Raw genomic sequence first — 18,213 nt, forward strand, 5'->3', positions numbered from 1 at the left:
ATTTTTAATAGGAATTTCCCATTTGTATGGCTGCATGATAACTTCCCTTATCTAAAGCCAGTTGCTAGTTCCAGCTGGAATAGAACCTTGAATTTGAAAAACCAAAACAGTAACTTTCCCGGTCCTATAGTTCCGTTTGCAGAGGCGAAAGTCTTTGCAGCTTGCCCTTTGATGGGATGGGGGAGGGAGGCGTTGCAGGCGAAAGAACCTTTTAATGATCCTCATTTGAGGAAGCCATCAAATGCTCGTTAGAAGCGTTGACCTCTGGGTTTTGAAGGGAGATGCGCCACAGCCGTCGTCGGACATCCACACTCCGGCTAATGAGTTCTTGATCTCCACCCTCGCCCCTCCACTTCCCCTGCCCCCGTGCCTTTCCTTCGGTGTGGAGCCTGTATTTCTGAGACTTCTCCTTTGCTTGCCCCCACAGGTTCGGCAGTAAAGAAGAGTACATGTCCTTCATGAACCAGTTCCTGGAGCACGAATGGACCAACATGCAGAGGTTCCTGCTGGAGATCTCCAATCCGGAGACACTTTCCAACACCGCCGGCTTTGAAGGCTACATCGATCTGGGCCGGGAGCTCTCCACCTTGCACTCACTGCTCTGGGAGGTTGTGGCTCAGCTGGACCAGGTAAGGTAACCCTCCAGAAAGAGAGGAAGAAGACTCACATACGCTGGGAAATTAAATAAAAGCCCTCCGTTGTCTTAGGCGTCCAAGCAGGCGCAAGGTATATCATAAGCGAGAAATTTAATCTAATACACAGCAAAGAGAAAAGCAGCAGATTAAATCTCTCCAGTTTGTTGTTATTAAAACAATTGATAAGAAGAACGTAATAGCTCACCAAGGGCCAACTGTCTGCATGGAACCGCATACTTAAAATCGCAAGTGGCTGCGATCTAAAATCACAAGCCTCCGCTTTATTGGTCTGACCAGGGAGTTAGCTGCAAGGTGACCTTGCTTCCCGGTGTATGTGTCGCGAAATGTGGGGGAGGGAGGAACGAGCAACCCCCCCAAAGCATCGCGTTCCCTCTGCTTTCCTAGCAAAGCTATTCCAAGGACTTCGGACGTGTCTCCTTTTTGTGGCGCTGTGCATGCACAGATTGCTCTTCCTGCCCCCGTAGCATGGTCAGGGTGCCCCCCCTCCTCATGGTGTATTTCAACCACCGCTGGACATAGGCTGCCCCTGCTGTGACCGGTGGTCCAGAAAAGGACCTCTGTCTTTTTTTCTTTTTTTGCACCCCCCCCCCGGGGCCTTCTGTGTTCCCACGTGTCCAGATGAGATCCAGAGGTTAATTTCCCACATTTGCCTCCCCATTGCAGGCCACCGCCACAAAACTCGGACCTCTGCCACGCATCCTCCGGGACGTCAACACAGCCCTCAGCAACCCGGCCTGCGTGCAGGTCTCGGTCACGGCCGACCACGCCGCCTCGACGCCAAACGCCGGCAACAGCATCTCAGTGGGGCTGCAGAAGATGGTGATCGAGAATGACTTATCTGGGTAAGGAGGAGCAGAAGGAACGAGGGAGAGGGCCGGGCAGGGAAGGCCCCCCCCTGAAGAGACAAGGGGGGCCGAGGCAGCAGCCCTGGCAAGTCGTGGCAAAGCCGGAGGGAGGCTGTCTGCCAGCTTCGGCCATTCTGCTCTCTTCCCCCGCTTGCTGGTGGAAGATTTGGGGACTGTGGTGCCAAAAAAGAGTGGGAGAGATGTCATGCAAGGAGGGTTTGTGACAGCGGGTGTGGTGGTGGGAGGTTTTATTAAACTTTGATTAGGAAGAAGAGAGAGAAGGAGAGAGAGAGAGAGAGAGAACAAAGGAGGCGAGGGAGAGAGGGGATAACTATGTGGGGGCAGGCAGAAGGTCTTCTTTTCCTGAGCAGGAGAGAGGTGAAGCTACATGCCATGCAGGGGTGAATTGCTGGGAACACACGCCCCCAACCCGCCCCGACCCTTGTAAAAACAAGCCGGCTTTGATCTGGGGTCTGCGGTGCAAGAGGCGGGCTCTTTCCTCCCCCACCCGACCCTGTCGTGAGAAATACACCCTGGCAGTATTCAGCCAAAAAACAGAGGCACTTTTAAGAACACCACCTTCTTGCCTGAATTGCTAAAGGATGCCCCAGCCTCACATCCGCCTAAATAACTAGGGGACAACATTCTGGGGACCACATCACCACTATCCAGACAAAAACAAGACCAGAACTGGGTTAGTTGCCCACCACCACCTCTGTTTCTGTAAAATCACTTGTGGTTGTAATCAGACACAAGAAAAGGGTGCACCTCTCAGAGGGAGCCGCTAATCTCGGAGGCTTTTCAATCAATAAATCTTAATTCGGGGGGGGGGCTGAATTGGAGGGAAGGCACAAGGGAGGAAGCCTCCCCAGGCTTTGAACAAAACACACACGTTGCTTCAAAATCACAGCAAATCACACAATCACGGCATTAAGGATTATCATGTACCTTTAATTATTGGAACATAGCTTGGAGTGGGGAGGTGCTGTTCTGTTTTTAACCTGAAAATGAAGAATGTGGGTTCCAAGCCACAAGGCCTGTGGTCTTTGACCACAACACAGGGCAAGAAATGTGGGGAGGCAGGAGTTTGGGAATGTTGTTTTCAAGTTTAAAACAGAACATGAGATATATATGACAAGAAAGAATAACAGAACACCTGTTCTGTAACAAGGTGCTGGTTGCGGTTGGAAACCACTAACAGGACATGTTAACTTCCGGTTAACATGCCAGGAAGCCTTGCTCCCGGTCGCTGTCCTGGTGGTGTCAGGCGAGGCGGAATGCATGTCTACAGTTAAGGCCAAAGCACCAGGAGAAGATTCGGGTGGGAGGGGGGAAGAGAGGTACAGGGATGATCAAAAAAGAGGGAAAGACAAAGGAGACACGGAAGGCCAGCTGGGAGGGAGAAGAAGGGTTCCTCCCCCTGCAAGGTGTAGGACGGTTCACCCCCCCCAAAATCCCCACAGGCCGCGCATTGCTCCAATGCCCGCGCACGAGCATCCACGATGCTTTTGGTTTGTACCCATTTGTTTGCTTGCTCGCTGGTTCGTTGGCTCTCCTGTGACCTGGGCGGCCGTCTCTCTCGCTCTCCTCTCTCTCTCTCCTTCGTTGTCTTTTGCTGCTGCTGCTGCTGCTGCTTCCTCTTCTTCTCCTTCTCCTTCTCCTTACGCGTTTTTATTTCCCCCACAGTCTGATAGATTTCACCCGGTTACCGTCTCCAACCCCTGAAAACAAGGACTTGTTTTTTGTCACAAGGTCTGCGGGGGGGGCCCAGCCCTCGCCTGCCCGGAGCTCCAGCTACTCGGAGGCCAATGAGCCGGACGTCCAGATGGCCAACGGCAGCAAGAGCCTCTCCATGGTGGACTTGCAAGACAATCGGATTCTGGACGGCGGGCCCCCCCTCCCGGGGCCGGCCGAGGTCCTGAACGAGAGCCAGCCCTCCGCCGGGCCGGGCCCAGGCGTCTGGAGCGCACGGACTCAGCCAAACAGCATGGCCGCCGCCATGGCCACTGTGCGCCGGGCGGGGCAGACGCCCACCACGCCCAACGCCGAGAACGCCCCCGGGCGGCCCCAGCTTTTAGCCCCCCTCTCCTTCCAGAACCCGGTCTACCAGATGGCAGCCAGCCTGCCGCTCTCGCCCCGGGGGCTGGCGGACTCCGGCTCCGAGTGCCACAGCTCCCTGAGTTCCCACAGCAACAGCGAGGACCTGGCGGCCGCCGCCAAGCTCAGCTTTGGGAACCCTGCGGCCGCCGCCGCCGCCGCCACGGAGGACTTCAACCGGCGGGCGGGCGAGCTGGCCCGCCGGCAGCTCTCCATCACGGACAAGGCCGGGCAGCCCACCATGCCCCGGCAGAACAGTGGCGGCCCCCAGCGGCGGATAGACCAGCCTCCCCCCCCTCCGCCCCCTCCTCCCATCACCCGGGGCCGGACCCCACCCTCCTTGCTCAACACCATGCAGTACCCGCGCCCCTCCAGCGGGGGCATGCTCTCCTCCTCCCCCGACTGGCCGGGCAGCGGGGCTCGGCTCCGGCAGCAGTCCTCCTCCTCCAAGGGAGACAGTCCGGAGATGAAACAGCGCACGATGCACAAGCAGGTCAGTCGGCCGGAAAGGTTCTTTGTAAAAGGCGGCTGGCCGGGAGTGAGCCCCCCCCCCCCCCGTCGAGCCAGCCCAGATCCAAAGCGAGGTGGGTGCGTGGGTGAGGCCAGGGCCAATTGAACAAGAGGGAGTACAGGAGAGTGGGTGGGTGGGTGGGTGGGTGGAGGTCTACCTGCGGCCCACAGAGATAAAAAGAAGGCCTCCCCCCCAATCTGTGAATTTTGCTTCTCCAGGGGAACACCCACTCCGTCTTTTAGATCGGTGGTCCAGAGCAGCGACGGGTGGTCCCTCCGTCCCTCGTTCCGCTCTGCCCTCCAGCTCGCTGCTTTGCCCGTCCATGTTCACCCGCTTGCCCATCCCATGCCAGATCCAGTGCCATCTCACAGGCTTCACTATGCCCTGTTGCTGCGCCCTAAAACTCTGTACTTGGTGAGGACCATTCCGCGAAGGCCAGGGAGAGATTGAGAGAGAGAGAGGACAGTTTACTCGCCCCCTTGGCATCCAGGGTGAAAGGGAATTGGGTCGTCCGGGTGCGTAGTTCCCTGGACAGCCAAACCTGCCGGGTCCCTATAGGCCTCCCCAGCTGCAGCCCTGTTGGGTGTTCCTCACTCAAAAGGATCTAGGACAGTGGGTCCCACCCAACCTGGGGTCCCCAGATGTTCTTGGACTGCAACTCCCAGAAATCCTGGCCAGCACAGCGAGCGGTGAAGGCTTCTGGGAGTTGCAGCCCCCAAAACATCTGGGGACCCCAGGTTGGGCACCACTGACCTCGTACAAGACTCCTGCGCTGGTTGAAAATCCTGCCAGACCTGTTTTGACTCTAGAGCCTCGAAAAGTGACTTTGGGGTACAAAGCCTAGTCTGGCCACTCACCATTCTGGCTGGGGGATTCTGGGAATGGTTGTCCAGAAAAGTTACTTTCCCAGAACAGGGCGGAGGGGAGGAGGGGGTATGGAAGGGAGCTTGGTTCCCCCTTCCCCCCACCCACCTGTCCCATGGCTGATGCCGTTGCCCCTTGTGCTTCTCAGCTGCGTCCTTTCCCAACGATTAGCTGGAAACACAATAAATAATGAAGCTGCTTGTTCATGTTCAACCGTGCTAATTGTTATTTGAGAGCCAATTATGCCTGAGCCGCAGAGCCGCGTAAGAACTCATTTGGTGTGGCTGCCAGGCATGACACAGCTTCGCTACACCCCGACGGGTGGACCCCATTGCGGTTCGACATGGCCTCCCAGAGAGACTGGACGACGGCTCCCATTCTCCCCTGGCTCTTGTCTGTGCTGGCTGGGGCTGATGGGAGTTGGAATGCCAAACCTTGGGCAGGGGCCATGTTGGGGAAATGCTGGTTTAGCGCTCAGTTCTGGCGGAATAGTTAGAAGCCCAAGCGGTGGGCTTGGGAGGCCCTCTGGCTCAGGGGTCAGCCGCAAACAGACACGGGAGTCTTCAGGAGGACACGATCCTCTCAACCTCCCCAGCTGTAGGGGCAAGAAAAGCAGCACTTGGGGGGGGGGGGGGAGAAGGTTTCAGACCGGGTGGGCGATGTTAGAGGTGGTTGGATAGTCACTTCTTGGAGCCCGACTCAGGGTGGCCGAGGGAGCTGATTCCAGCAGCATTTGGAGGCTCAAACATTGGCAACTCTCTTTTGTGACAAGACCGGAAAGGAAAGGGGGTTTTGGACTACAGCTCCCCAAAGCCTTCACTACCCGCTGTGCTGGCCAGGATTTCTGGGAGTTGCAATCCAAGGACCCAAGCTTGGGAACCATGGCACCGGACATTTTGGACAACAACCCCCCCCCTCAGCCCCAGACCCCAGGGGGTCTTGAGAGAGTGGCTGATCCCCCTCCTTTTGGAAAGCATAAAAGTGAACTCTTACTCAGTGCTGTCTCTGTCTTTGGGCAAAAGACATTGTTTCAGTGGTTGGTAGAAAACTAAAGCGGAGAGAGATTTAGACCTTCCGAGTGTAGAGGTCAAGCGTGTTTGCGCTTTCTGTTCTTTGGGCAAAGGAGTGTGAAAGAGGTGGGCCTAGGAATAAAATGCTGAGCGGAGGAAACTGAGGAAAGGGACCGCCAGGGCCCAAGCATTGGGCAGGTGGGTCCTGTGGTCCATCTCTCGCGCGTGCCGCCGCTTCATGTCCATGTTGGTTTCCATTTCCCCTTTTTTTCCCCCTCCCTCTTTTTCGCTCTGGTTGTGTGTTTCATCTTTTAGGCCCCTTCTCCTGTGAACCCCAATGCCTTGGACCGCACGGCCGCTTGGCTTTTGAATATGAATGTGCAGTTTTTAGAAGAGGAAGGCAGTGACCCAGAGCCCAAGCACAGGGATAAGGCCCGGAGTAAAGAGGAGTTCGGCCATGGGGAAAAGGTAACGCTGGAGGGGGACGTGGCCGCAGCCTCTCCAGAGAATCAGAGAAAGAAACAGAAAGGATGATTGCCTTTCAGAAGCACCGCTGGTCTTCAAACCTCAGGACTTTACAGGGCTCACGGTTGCCCCCCCCCCGTCTCCTCACCCCCCACTCCCACCCAGTACCTTTAAGGCAAAAAAAGAGGTGGCTTTCATACAACCTGCTTCAGCTTCTCTCTCGCTTTGAAGGGGCTCTGCCTTCAAACTCTGTTCTCCCCTCCCATCCTGGCTCCCTCTCCCCTCCTCTCATCCTAGAAAACCACAAACGGTCCTGTGTCACCTTAAAGACCCCACACTTTGCTCGGCAAGAGCTTTCCTAAACTAGGAATCCCACTTCTTGGGAGGTGGTGGCGAGTGAAATGCCACTGCTTCCACCCCAAGAAGATATAACATACCCCGTCCGGCTCCATGTTCTGCCTCTGGAGCTGTGAGGGCTGCCGTCCGTGAAACATCCTCTCAGATCAAGTCTGGGGGGCTCCTGGAGGACCGTCGGCCGCCCGAACCCCAGGCTGGCCTTGTCAAACATTTTACGAGAGTTCAAAATAATAGGACCGTCATTTTCAGAGCGCTATAAGACTTCAAGGCTGCCTTCTCTCACCTGGCGCTGCTCAGTTGAAAGGAACAGGGTGGCCCTGAAAATACCTTCTGGGATTAATGCCACCTCCCCCAAATTGAGCCGATTTGCTTCAGACTCAGTTAAGTGACCCGATTGCCATTCTGCTGCCTCTCTGGGTCTCCCTCACCCACAGACGGATCGCCCCCCCCCCAGTTATTGTACTGCTGATGCCAACAGTAGAAGCTGAAGGGCTCAAGACCCATGCGATAGGACGTGTCAGGCCCCATCGACCCCAGATCAGTTCATTGCCCCAGAAACAAGCCCACAAAACGCCTTGCTTTTCGTCTTTCCTTGCATCTAATTATTTCTGCTCCCCTCACTTGCTCTATCACGGCCACGCACACCTCCTCATGAATAGCAACGCTTCCTGCGGCTGGCCGAAAGGGCTGGCCCGAGGCAAGGGGGCTGACCGAAGCGGAGGGGGTCCGTGGGGTAGAGGGGTGGGAAGCGAGGCAGGAGAGGGGCTGGACGTGAGGATACCCATGGCAACACTGGCCCTTCGCTTCTCTCCCCCCCCCCACAGCAGTATCAACAGGACCTGGCCATTCTCCAGGACAAGCTGCGGATCTCCAATAAGAAACTGGAGGAGTACGAAGCCCGCTTCAAGTGCCAGGAGGAGAACACGCAGAAACTGATGCTGGAGTATCAGGCGAGGTTGGAGGAGAGCGAGGAACGGCTGCGCCGCCAGCAGGAGGACAAGGAGATCCAGATGAAGGGCATCATCAGCAGGTGGGGGCCCAGGCCGTGCCCAGCATAAGCCCGCCCCGCCTGCCGGGGAGACACAAATGCAACAAAAAGGCTTTTGTTGATAAACCTCCCCCCAAGTTTCTAGTCCTTCACACCGCTTTGGAAGGAGTGAGTTACAAGTAACAGTTTGCGCTTTTTTTGTAACAAAGTTGCATCCCAAAAGCCTCACCGCAAGCTACTCTGTTGATTTATAATGAGTTACTTTGTAATCTCACTTTTTAAAGGCAGGAACTGGTGATACTTTTAATCGACCATTAAGAATAATAAAAAACAAAAAGCGAGCTTTCAATGGCAAATCATCTTCAAGGCTGTCCCTCACGTTCTTGTGGGGCAGTCCCAAACGTAGGTGCTGTTTTTAATGTCCCAAATTCACCCGGCTGATGGTGTAAGAGACGCCGGGTGGGCTTCTTAGAGGGAAGCGGCTGCGTGTTGTGCATGTTGGATTCAGGCTCTTCTTCGGCTAGCAATTTGGAATTTATGGCCCATCTCTTAAAGCAAAGGACAGTCACAGGCAACCTTCTCCCTTTTTGAAACTCAAGGGCCATGTTGACAAGGTCGTTTTTTGTGGAAGGTTTCTTGTAAGTTTTATGCCATTCTCTTATCAATCCTTAAGATTTATTTTGAAAAAAAGAAGCAACTCAACATGTAATGCAGGGCGATGAAATACAGCAATGGCTAACAAGGAATTACTTTTAAAATCGTAAGGAGGGACAGGAACAGGTTGCTTTAAAAATGTAACTTCCAAGCTGGGGTTATTAAGATCAGAAAGAAAGGACTTGAGATCATCTTAGCGCCTTACATGGCTCTACCAGGTAGGGACGGAAGGATGAAGAAGTCAGTGTGGCCCCGTGTTTGACACCCAAGTACATCTGTACTAAAACTTGTCAATGCTCTTTTTTAAAAATAATAATAATAATTAAGTGCAGTGAAGTTATAATTCGGAGGTAACCTGAGCAGGAAGGAAGCTACATTATTGGTGTCGCTTGTTCAGTATTTTCCAGTTAAACTACAAAGACGTTTTCCTTAGAGGCCCTTCAACTGACCGTTTTTAAACTGTTACGGCCTTTTCTTATCAATCCTGAGGTTGTTTGGTTTTTAGTAACGAGAAAGAAAGGGAGGGACAAGAGTGAAATTATTTATACTGTAATAAGTAATTACAGTGAATTACTTTTTAAACACTGTAACAAATGATGAGAATAGGTTCCTTTTAAAAAGTAACTTTCCAGATTCTGATCCATCCGTCCTGGCGACACCTAGGTGACCGCTAGGGCTGGAGGACTTTCCGTTTGACCCACCGCCTCTTCCCAGTAGTGACTCACGGCTAGAATCCTTTCATCTTAAGATATTTTCTGGCTTCCCTTAGTTTAACCTCTTGCTCCAGGCCTGGAGCCAGGATTTTTGCTACAGAAGGAAGGAGGCAGAGGGCACTGTCATCCATCAACATGAAACAGCACTATTTGGAGGGAGGGGGAAAAAATGAATAAATCCTAAGCTTAAATCTCTGGCTCATGTCCCACCCGCAGGCTGATGTCAGTGGAAGAAGAACTGAAAAAGGATCATGCGGAAATGCAGGCAGCCGTGGATTCAAAGCAGAAGATCATAGACGCACAGGTGGGCAACTCTGGATTGGGGGGGGGAACAGACCCCCTCAAAAAAAAATCAGCTAGAACACCCAGAGAGAAACCCAGCAGGGAAGCTGGAGAGGAGGAGTTGAGGTAGCACATAAGTGGGGGAGGGGCAGACCTCCAGGAGGGTTGGACTACAAGTCCCATGAGCCTCAGTGCCGAGGGATGAAAGGAGAGCTTATTTCAACATCTGGAGGTTCGGCACGGCACCACTTCCGATCCTAAAGGTTATGAGGTTTGACGAGGCTCATGTGCTGAAAAAGTCGGCGCTCCAAATTCCGCGGATGCAGAACTATTAAGTATGCGGAACACGCTGGGCTGCTGTAGAACCTTTTTCTGCGTTTCCCCCGCTTTGTCTCGCTTCTGGGTCATTTGTCCATCAGGAAGGCACAATCGGAGTGGTGCAAGGGGAAAATCATGGTGGAAATAATGAGAGCGCATGCTACCCGTGGGTTCTGGGGTCCAGACAAGGCACTCTGGCGCTTCTTTCTGAGCTGTCCCTCCTTGGTTGCCAATGTCTTAAATCTGGCACTACGCCTCTGCAACCCGGTAGCATCCGTTTAACTTTGCTGAGCCTCCCCACCCCTGCCAGTAACAGAGCAGCAGACGCTTCCTTAGTGTGATACGTACACACTAAGCTGTGAAGGAGAAGTCACCTCGCAACCTTCTCCACAGAGGGGTGAAAGCAAAAACAGCAAAGGGAGAGGGAGGGAGCAGGGAGAGAGTTATCCGAGGCGCTCCAGGGATTTGCGTAGCTTCTGATTTCGAAGAGGTGGCCTTCCTCTGCGGCTCTGCTGTCATTAGCAGGCAATCAGAGAAGCTGCTGGCCTATGCAAAGACCCCGGTTGGCTGATCCGTTAATTAGTCTCTGGGCGCTATTCAATATCGAAAAATCAGACAAGTCACTGAGAGATCTTAATCCAAGTGCGGCTGGAAAGGGGGTTCTGGCTCACGCAAAGCGGGGAGGGCTTTTCTAGCCGCACAGCACGCGGCAGGGAGGCGGGAAAGGAAAGGGGGGGCAGTTGCGCCCATTCCCGGGGCAGAGCGGCCTCCTTTTGGGGCAATCAAGTCTTACAGCCCCCCCTTTTTTGGTGCAACAGAAGTGAATGTACAATTTTAAACCAAGGCTGTCAGATCGGTGAAATAATTCCCAATTGTATTATTGTTACACTGCAGTGTTATGTGAGATAAGTGGAACGCTGTTCAGGGGAATTCACCTCTGAATAACAGATACGAGGGAACTCTAGCAAGAGGGGAACTGCTAGATATAGCTCAGTGGCTGAGGTCTCTGGCTGTGGAGCCAGAGGTCGGGGGTTCAATTCCACCCCCCCCCCCAAGGGGCCTCCTTGACAGGGGCTGGACTGGATGATCCAGAGGGTCCCTTCCAGCTCTGCTGTTCAAAAATTATTACCAGGTCTGCATCCTGCCTGCAAGCTTCCTGGAGGCCCCTACTCAGCCCCTGCAGGAAACCAGGGCTGGATTAAATATCCTTTCTGGCGTGATCTGCTATGTTTCTATATATTCCATTTATATACAGCGATTGTGTGTGTGTGGCCAAGACAGGGTTGCCACTTCCTGCCTTCCAACCTTCTGGCTTCTTTGCCCACTGCAGGAGAAACGCATTGCCTCCCTGGACGCAGCCAATGCCCGGCTCATGAGCGCCCTCACCCAGCTGAAAGAGAGGTACAGCACACAGACCCGTAACGGGATCTCCCCCACAAACCCAACTAAATTGCAGATTACAGAGAACGGCGAGTTCCGGAACAGCAGCAACTGCTAGCCGGCTGGGAGTGGCTGCAGCAGGGAAGGAAGAAAAAGAGAGAGAGGAGAAAGAGAGAGAGAGAGAGGAGAGAGAGAAAGCCTGCGCAGCGGCAGCGACAGGAGGAGTGGGCCATGCGGCAGGAGGGGTCCGTGCTCCCCCAGGCCCTCCCCGAGTGTGGCGGGGGGTTTGGAAACAAGCTGGCCCGCTGTTCTCTTCACCAAAGATGGCTTGCCAGACCACAAACACAGAAGCCCTGCTGCCTCCTCCACGGGATGGGGATATGGCGGCCATCAGTGGTGGGGCAGGGGCGAGCTGGTGGTGGCCCCTTAGCATTAAAGCGATTCAACAGCAACGAGAAGGAAGGAGGACGTGGAAGCTGGAAGTGCTCCCAGGGGAGGATCCGGGCCAAAGAATGAGCTAGCAGGACTGCTGCAGAAATGTTGCCGAACCAGCGCCTCCTCCCCTCCCTCCTTCCCTGCCTGCTTCCTCCCCTATCCTGGTGCTCAGTGGCTGATGCGGCTTCATCATCATCATCGTCATCATCCACGTGCCCCGCTGTGCTGCTCTGGGTTGTTCTCTCCGGCTCCGTTCCACAAAGCCTGCTGTACTCTCTGATTCAGGATGTGTCCTCTCTCGCAGTTGTAGGTCCCAATCCAGCAGTTTTCCCTAAGATCAAGATGGGTTACGAGGGAGTCCCACTCCCCCGTCTTCCCTTTTCCTCTCCAGGGAGCAATGCTGTTTGCCAGAGCACAGAAACAAAAACAGGCCGTGGGGTCCTTGGTGGAGTTTGTAGGCACCTCTGAATGAAAGGAGGCGGCAGAAGGATGATGTAGGGGGTTGGAACAAGAAGTCGGAGGGCTTCTCTAGGGGCCTCACTCTGTAGCTGAGGGCCTGGCTTGCAGTCAGAATATCCCAGGCTACATCTTGCAATGTCTCCCATTTAAAAAAGGAGCTGGTTTGACTTGCATCCCTACGTGGGATGGGGAGGAGGCTGAAGGCAGGGTGACCGAGGGCCTCTCAGGTTCAAGCCTGGGGCCAGGGCCCTCAACCGGCCCGTTTTTTTCGGCTTAAGTGGAGACCCAACCCCATCTTCCCCTTCAAGCGACCAGGGTTCCCTCCCCAAACACACTGTCTTGCCATCTAGCTTAGCCGACTGGTGGTTTGCTAACAGAAAGGGCGTGGTGGGCATTCCCACAGCCTCCGGTATTTGCTGCTAAACAGAAAAAGGAGGAAGAGAGAGAGAGAGGAGAAAAGAAAAGGAAAAAATGAGTATCTTCCTCCTCGGAAGCATGAAGATTGGTAACTCCTGTCTCTTTTCTTTCACAGTATGCGTTAGGAATAAAAACAGTCAAAAATCAAAAGCAGTCCACTTTCTGGAGTACTATCCTCTTTTAATTGGGAGTGGGTGCTGCGTGGGAAGTTAACCACCCCGAAGGCCTCAAAAAAGGGACTAACGGACGAGGAACGCGGCCTCCGAAACGTGTCTCTCCCCTTGTCAGAAACGCTGGGCAGCCGTAAGCCACGACGGGGCCCCTTCCTAACTGTTCCCACCATCGCTTAGCCGAGGGGCCGGCAGCGGGGTGCCCCGGGGGCGGCATTACTAACCTCTAGCCAGCGTGTGGGTTGGTGGCGTGTCGGTCTGAAAGCTGTCGGTGCTGTCAAGTGTAGGAGAACAGGGTGCTTCCCTACTGCCCTCCCCCTCTCGAGAACCCAGTTGGGCACACAAGACGGTCACAGAAGTAACCAGGACATCCACCTCTCGTATGTGGCCCCAATGTGCTTGGTGAGAGTCTGTGCACTCTTTTTCCAGCTGCCTGGCTCCTTGCATAAACCAGGAGCTTCATACAGCAACCCCCCCAATACAGACACGCACACATGGATCGTGAATGCAGACCGCAATGAGAATAAGCTTTCCCCCCCCCCCCCCTCATCTCCACCTTCTATCTATGGAGATGTGGTTTCCAATATACATTTTAAAAAAAACCACCCACAAAAAGCTGAAACTCACGTTCCGCTCCACGGTTGCACAGGAGACCCAACTGCTCTGGATCTTTCAGACAATCATGCTATGTTTCTCCACACCGAGCTCTCCGAGGAACGAGCGCCGTACCACAGGCGTCCCTGAAAATGAACGTTCAAAGCATTCTTTCTTGCTGCTATGTTCCCTCTCCCCAGTCGGTCCCCCTCTTCCCCAGAAAATACCCACTGAATCATGGGTGGGGGGGGGGGATTATCTCAGCTCGGTGCACCAAGAGAAGAATGTGTCAGCATTAACGGACACTGAATGCTGGGTCAGCACAGTGGGGCTGGATTTCCCATTCATGGGATGGTACTCCCTACATAACCCCCCCTCCGTGCAAAAGCTCTGCTCCGGTGGGGCTGGTTTCTGTGCCCCCTTGACCGCTGCTGGACGAACCCACCTGGGCATTTTCCCAACGGCCCTTTGGCGGTGGAGCTGCTGCGGGTCTAGGTTTCTGCGGGTTCCTCCTGGAATAATGGGGAGCGCTCTTTTAATGGCCAGCTCTGTGACCAAAAGCATCTTGCCACTCGGCCCACCCGTTCTTCCATTCGAATGTGGAAGGTTGAGAAAACCAACGCAGCCCTCTGTTGGCCACGAAACCTGGACCGGCCCATGGTTTAATCCCCTTGCCCCCTTCTTGCCAGCCTTCAGGCCTCCAGGGGATTTTTTTTGGTGGGGGGGAGAGGCTGGAGCGCCTTAAGCAGACAAATCCCAAGTCCCATCCAACCTCCGTCTCTTTTCTGGTGCCTCGCTTTGCTTATTTATAAAACTGTCGCACAGGCGGGTGGGGATGGCTACCATCGCCCTTTGTGGGATTTTTGCCCTCCGAACGGTGTCTGTCAGCCTTGCCCAAAAAGGGACACGATCCGGTAGCCACGGTGCGTCCCTCGGGTCCCGCCTCCTCTTTCTCTACTCTTGAGATTTTCTGCCCTCAACACTTGTTATGTAATACAATCTGTAAAGCTTTTTTTCTAATATATAATAATAATAATACTACACAGATGGTTATGAGTAGAAGTCACACAGCTTCTCTTTTGTAAAAGTGTTTTGGAGTGTCTGGTTATCACATGGCATTTTTCTGCAACTGTACAAAGTGCATTCCATCCAAACAGTAATGCTGCATTGACTAGAGATGTTCGATCTGGTGTTTAGGGTGATGTGGGGAGGGTGGGTGGGGGGTGGATGGAGCTGGGCTGCCAGGCCGCCGGCGTGCAAAGTTCAGACTGGCAAAGCAGCTACTCCAAGGTGGCCGAGCCCGTCACTGGTCTTGCCCCCATGCCGACATGGGAATCACGTGCATCCTGAAAGACGACAGATTCGAGAGGGCCCTGCTCCCGTCGCAACCTTTTATTCTGAATCGCAAGAGTGCTTCCTCGAGGACAGGGCAGGCTCAGAAGAGACAGGGTGTGATCGGAAGCAGGACCCGCCACTCACACCCGTGTGAAGCAGCAACCGCAAAAGCCATACCCTTTTGGTCCTGAATATGACTCGGGCACAAGGCAGAAAAAGGGAGTGATGTGAAGATTCAGTACAACCCATGCTCCTCCTCCTGTGATCCACACAAAAACTTTTTTTTCCCTAAAAAAGAGGACTCAAGAAGTGGAATTTGGATTACAGGCCAGAAAGCCCATGGATGCCTCCCCTACATGTGGCACTGTGCTTTTATTTGACTGCATGTTGACCCCGTTGTGCCATTAATCACGCACAAAATGCTTCTCTTGCACCCGTGCAGACGTCATTTCTGTAGCTCATACGGGAAAGGTAGGCAGAGGCCCCACATACGAAAAGGTCTCCCAACTTCAACATACAGGTCACTTCCAGCCACACTAGAGCCTCCGTTCCACCAAGTGCTACACACTGCACCACGCCTTAGCGCACCGCCCTGGGCATTACAACAGGCGCCAACGACAACCCAGATTCCCTCCACCCACCCACCCACCCGCCTGCCTTCCCTTGAACCACTAGGAAGCCGAGTGGGGGCTGATTTCTGAAGGCTTTCGGGCTCCCGCCTCCAACCCTGCAGGCAGCTGAAACAACCGTTCTCTCAAATTGTGCAAAAACTGCTTCACCAGGCATAGGCCAGGTAAGCGTAGGGAGGTCACGAGCCTGAGTCGTTCCCATAAAACATTGTGGTGGGGTTTATTTATTTATTTATTTATTTATTTGGGAAAGGGCCAAGCTAACATGCTGGAGAGAACAACTCAATACCAGTGTCCAAGGAGTAGGAGGAAAAACTCGGTAGGCAAACCACTTTTTCTCACTTCTTCCCCCTTAACTCTCTCGTCTGCACACTTTAGTCCCCAGCCTGTTCCTCCAGGTGCCACAGAAGGGTGGATTTCCATGCCGCCCCCCCATTCCCTGGACAGATGACCCGGCGGAAGCCACGGAAGATACTCTGGAACATTTGGACTGCTGGCGCTTTGACTCAAAAGTGGGCTCAGAACTGGTGGCTTCTGTTGCAGAGTTTTAGGAAAAACAGGACATGAGAAGAAAAGAAGACGGATCGCTCAGCAAGACTTTGGCTGACCCAAACTCAATAAATCGGACGTTGACAATTCTTACTTTGGAAGGACAAAAAACAATTATTTTAAAGAAATCAGGACCCTCAACACAGAACTCTTCCCCAGGTTGACCTGACTTGTGTCTGTTCCATCGCTGGGCACCTTTGTGTCCACCTGCTTGGGTCTTTTCGCTGCCATCTGCATCACTGTGTCTTAAAATATATACCTCTCTCTTTCTCTCCCTCAAGGTTTTTCTCTCTGTGTGTATATCTGCTTTGCCCAGTTGTCGTTCCTCTATTACCACGGTTATAAGAAAGAAAGAAAAAGGAAACGTGTTTTATATCCTCTTATAAAGGAAACTGAGCAAAAAAATAATAGTAATTTTTGTAAGTATGTTTAAATTAATAATACAGTGAAGCCGACTGAGAGGGCTTGCTGAATCCCATTCAGTCTTTTAAAACAATACAGTGTAATAATGTACAGAGAAAGTAGTTCGTGTTGAGAGAAAAATGATGATGATGATGATGTGGCAGTGGATTTATGTACATTTGCAATTAGAAAATATTAAAGATTTATTTAGCTATTTTATTCAAGCTTTCCCTGTGGCGCACTTATTTACTCCTCAGCTAACGGAAAGCTAGGCCAGAAAAATCTGCCTGCACTTTCCGCTTTCTCCGTTTTCTCTTATTTTCAAAATTCCTTTTCCAAGCATCTCTCGGTGCAAGTAGATGAGGATCCTGCCAGTATGCGCTTAACTGGTTGTGGCTCACCGGTGAGATGTCAGGATGTGTCTCAGTGGCGCGGCTGGTCACACGCCTGCAGTTGGGGGTCGGCACCTCATCGATTAGTCACAACTTAATGTGAGCCACACACACAAACACCAGTAGGATCCCAGCCTGGAGGGGGCCAGAGCCGATTGAAAAAAAAATTTTTTTTTTTTGCAAAGGAGGCTGGGGTTGCAAGAAAAGAACCACTAGCACTCCTCCCACCCACCCCATCTCTGGCATCACAAAGTACAACAGCAACAAAGGAAATAGGATGTGTGTTTTTCGAACACCTATCATCTGTGGCTTGAGGCAGCTGCCCCAGTCTGCCTAACGGTAGAGCCAGCTACAGCCTCTCTTTTGCTCTGGCAAGAAAAAGACTGATATGACAAGTTTTTGACAGACGGGGAGCTCTTGTCAAATCCCTCCCTGCACCCCCCCCAGCTCCCCGTTTTGGAAAGCTAGATCCCGCAGCCCTTTTTTGGATTGACGTCGCACCTTTGGCAGCAATGATGATGGTCATGTCCAATTAATTGCCTAAGAAAAGGGGGAGGGGGAAAGTTTCTGGAAACCAGACACGGTGGGGCAGGGGAGACGGAGGGGGGGGGAATAAAACCTCCCTCTGGCTTCTTGGCATGCTATGAAGAACGCTTGCCTTAAATTGGAAAGACAGTCCAATTTACACATAAAGGCAACACATTAATATTTTACTCCAGAGAGCGCGGGAGAGCGAAGGCAGCTGTCTAGTTTTGGAGGGGGCATCTGCGTGCGGGGGGGGACTACAGACTAATCTTTCTCCTCCCCCCCCCAACATCCTCGACCTTCCTTGGAAGAGAAGAGAGAGGATTTGCTAAAAGCTGGGCCATGATGCACACACACAAAGGGCGTCAAGGAAATGAGAGAAAGAATCTTAAGTCATGGAAACGGGGGGGGGGGGGGACGGCTTATTTTAAAGCTTTCAGATACAGCTGGTCAGAAACCACAATTGGGGGGTCCATTCAGAAAGCACAGGTAAAGCCACAGAACTCAAACTGGCCCGTTTCAATTGCCATTGCACCAAAAGAAAGGGACTAAGTTTCTAGTCCCCAAGCTTCAAGGCATATAGGAAAGGGGAAGAGGATGCCAAGGCCCTGGTCCGACCAGCTGAAACTTCTCCAGCCTCTGTGGCTCCTTTTCTCTGCCCCTCCATAGGATGTGCATTCTGAATTAGGCCAGAGCGCTTCCCGATTTCTTTCAAGGTTGCAGAATCGGGCTTCGTTGGGGACAGGAGACTCGTTGCAGCCACAAGCCATGACTGACCTTGAGGCAAACGCCGGCTTTCTCCCTCTGGCCTTGGGCTCCGATGCCAGCCAAGGAACTGACGGGGCTGGTTGTCTGACAGCCCCAGAGGGTGCCCACTTGTGCCCAAGACACCATCCAGACAAGCCTGTGCCGGAGATACCGCGGGCCGCTTTCCAGCTTTGTCGTCGTCGTTCCCCCCCCAAGGCCTGGCCATGCAACCTCCTTGCCACCAGCAAAACTCCCCGTCTTCTTGGCAATCTTATTTTGATCTCAGCAGCCTGTCGTTTCGTTCGGCCCTCTGAGGAGCTAATTATGTCGCTGTTAATGAGGCACAGGTGCTAATTCTTCCCAGCATTTAATGAGCCTCTTCCAAGGTTGCTGGCAACTTCTGAGAAAGGGACAGACAG

At 53.1% G+C, this 18,213-nt stretch overlaps 1 protein-coding gene and 1 long non-coding RNA gene across 9 annotated transcripts in view; one reads left to right on the forward strand and one right to left on the reverse strand.

The window, feature by feature from the left end:
• The window catches only part of DAB2IP (DAB2 interacting protein), a 152,284-nt gene extending 135,930 nt beyond the window's left edge, over nt 1-16,354 (forward strand). For 5 of the 8 annotated variants that reach the window (XM_072984962.2, XM_078382662.1, XM_072984959.2 and 2 more), the window contains 7 exons: nt 428-629; nt 1,320-1,498; nt 3,188-4,091; nt 6,299-6,451; nt 7,630-7,835; nt 9,377-9,464; nt 11,091-16,354. In XM_072984962.2, the coding sequence (XP_072841063.1) occupies nt 428-629; nt 1,320-1,498; nt 3,188-4,091; nt 6,299-6,451; nt 7,630-7,835; nt 9,377-9,464; nt 11,091-11,258 (1,900 nt within the window). In that variant the 3' untranslated portion in view covers nt 11,259-16,354. The remainder of the gene's footprint in view (nt 1-427; nt 630-1,319; nt 1,499-3,187; nt 4,092-6,298; nt 6,452-7,629; nt 7,836-9,376; nt 9,465-11,090) is intronic. The other 3 variants (XM_072984960.2, XM_072984961.2, XM_072984963.2) reach the window with 3 other exon arrangements.
• Nucleotides 2,432-13,362, reverse strand: LOC144585118 (uncharacterized). Its single transcript, XR_013539622.1, has 2 exons — nt 13,249-13,362; nt 2,432-3,222 (listed from the first exon to the last, which is right to left on the reverse strand). It is a non-coding gene; the product is annotated as an uncharacterized LOC144585118 (long non-coding RNA).
• Nucleotides 16,355-18,213: the final 1,859 nt, after the last annotated feature.

This window comes from Pogona vitticeps, chromosome ZW-PAR (genome assembly GCF_051106095.1).
Source record: "Pogona vitticeps strain Pit_001003342236 chromosome ZW-PAR, PviZW2.1, whole genome shotgun sequence".
NCBI classification, from domain to species: Eukaryota; Metazoa; Chordata; class Lepidosauria; order Squamata; family Agamidae; genus Pogona; species Pogona vitticeps.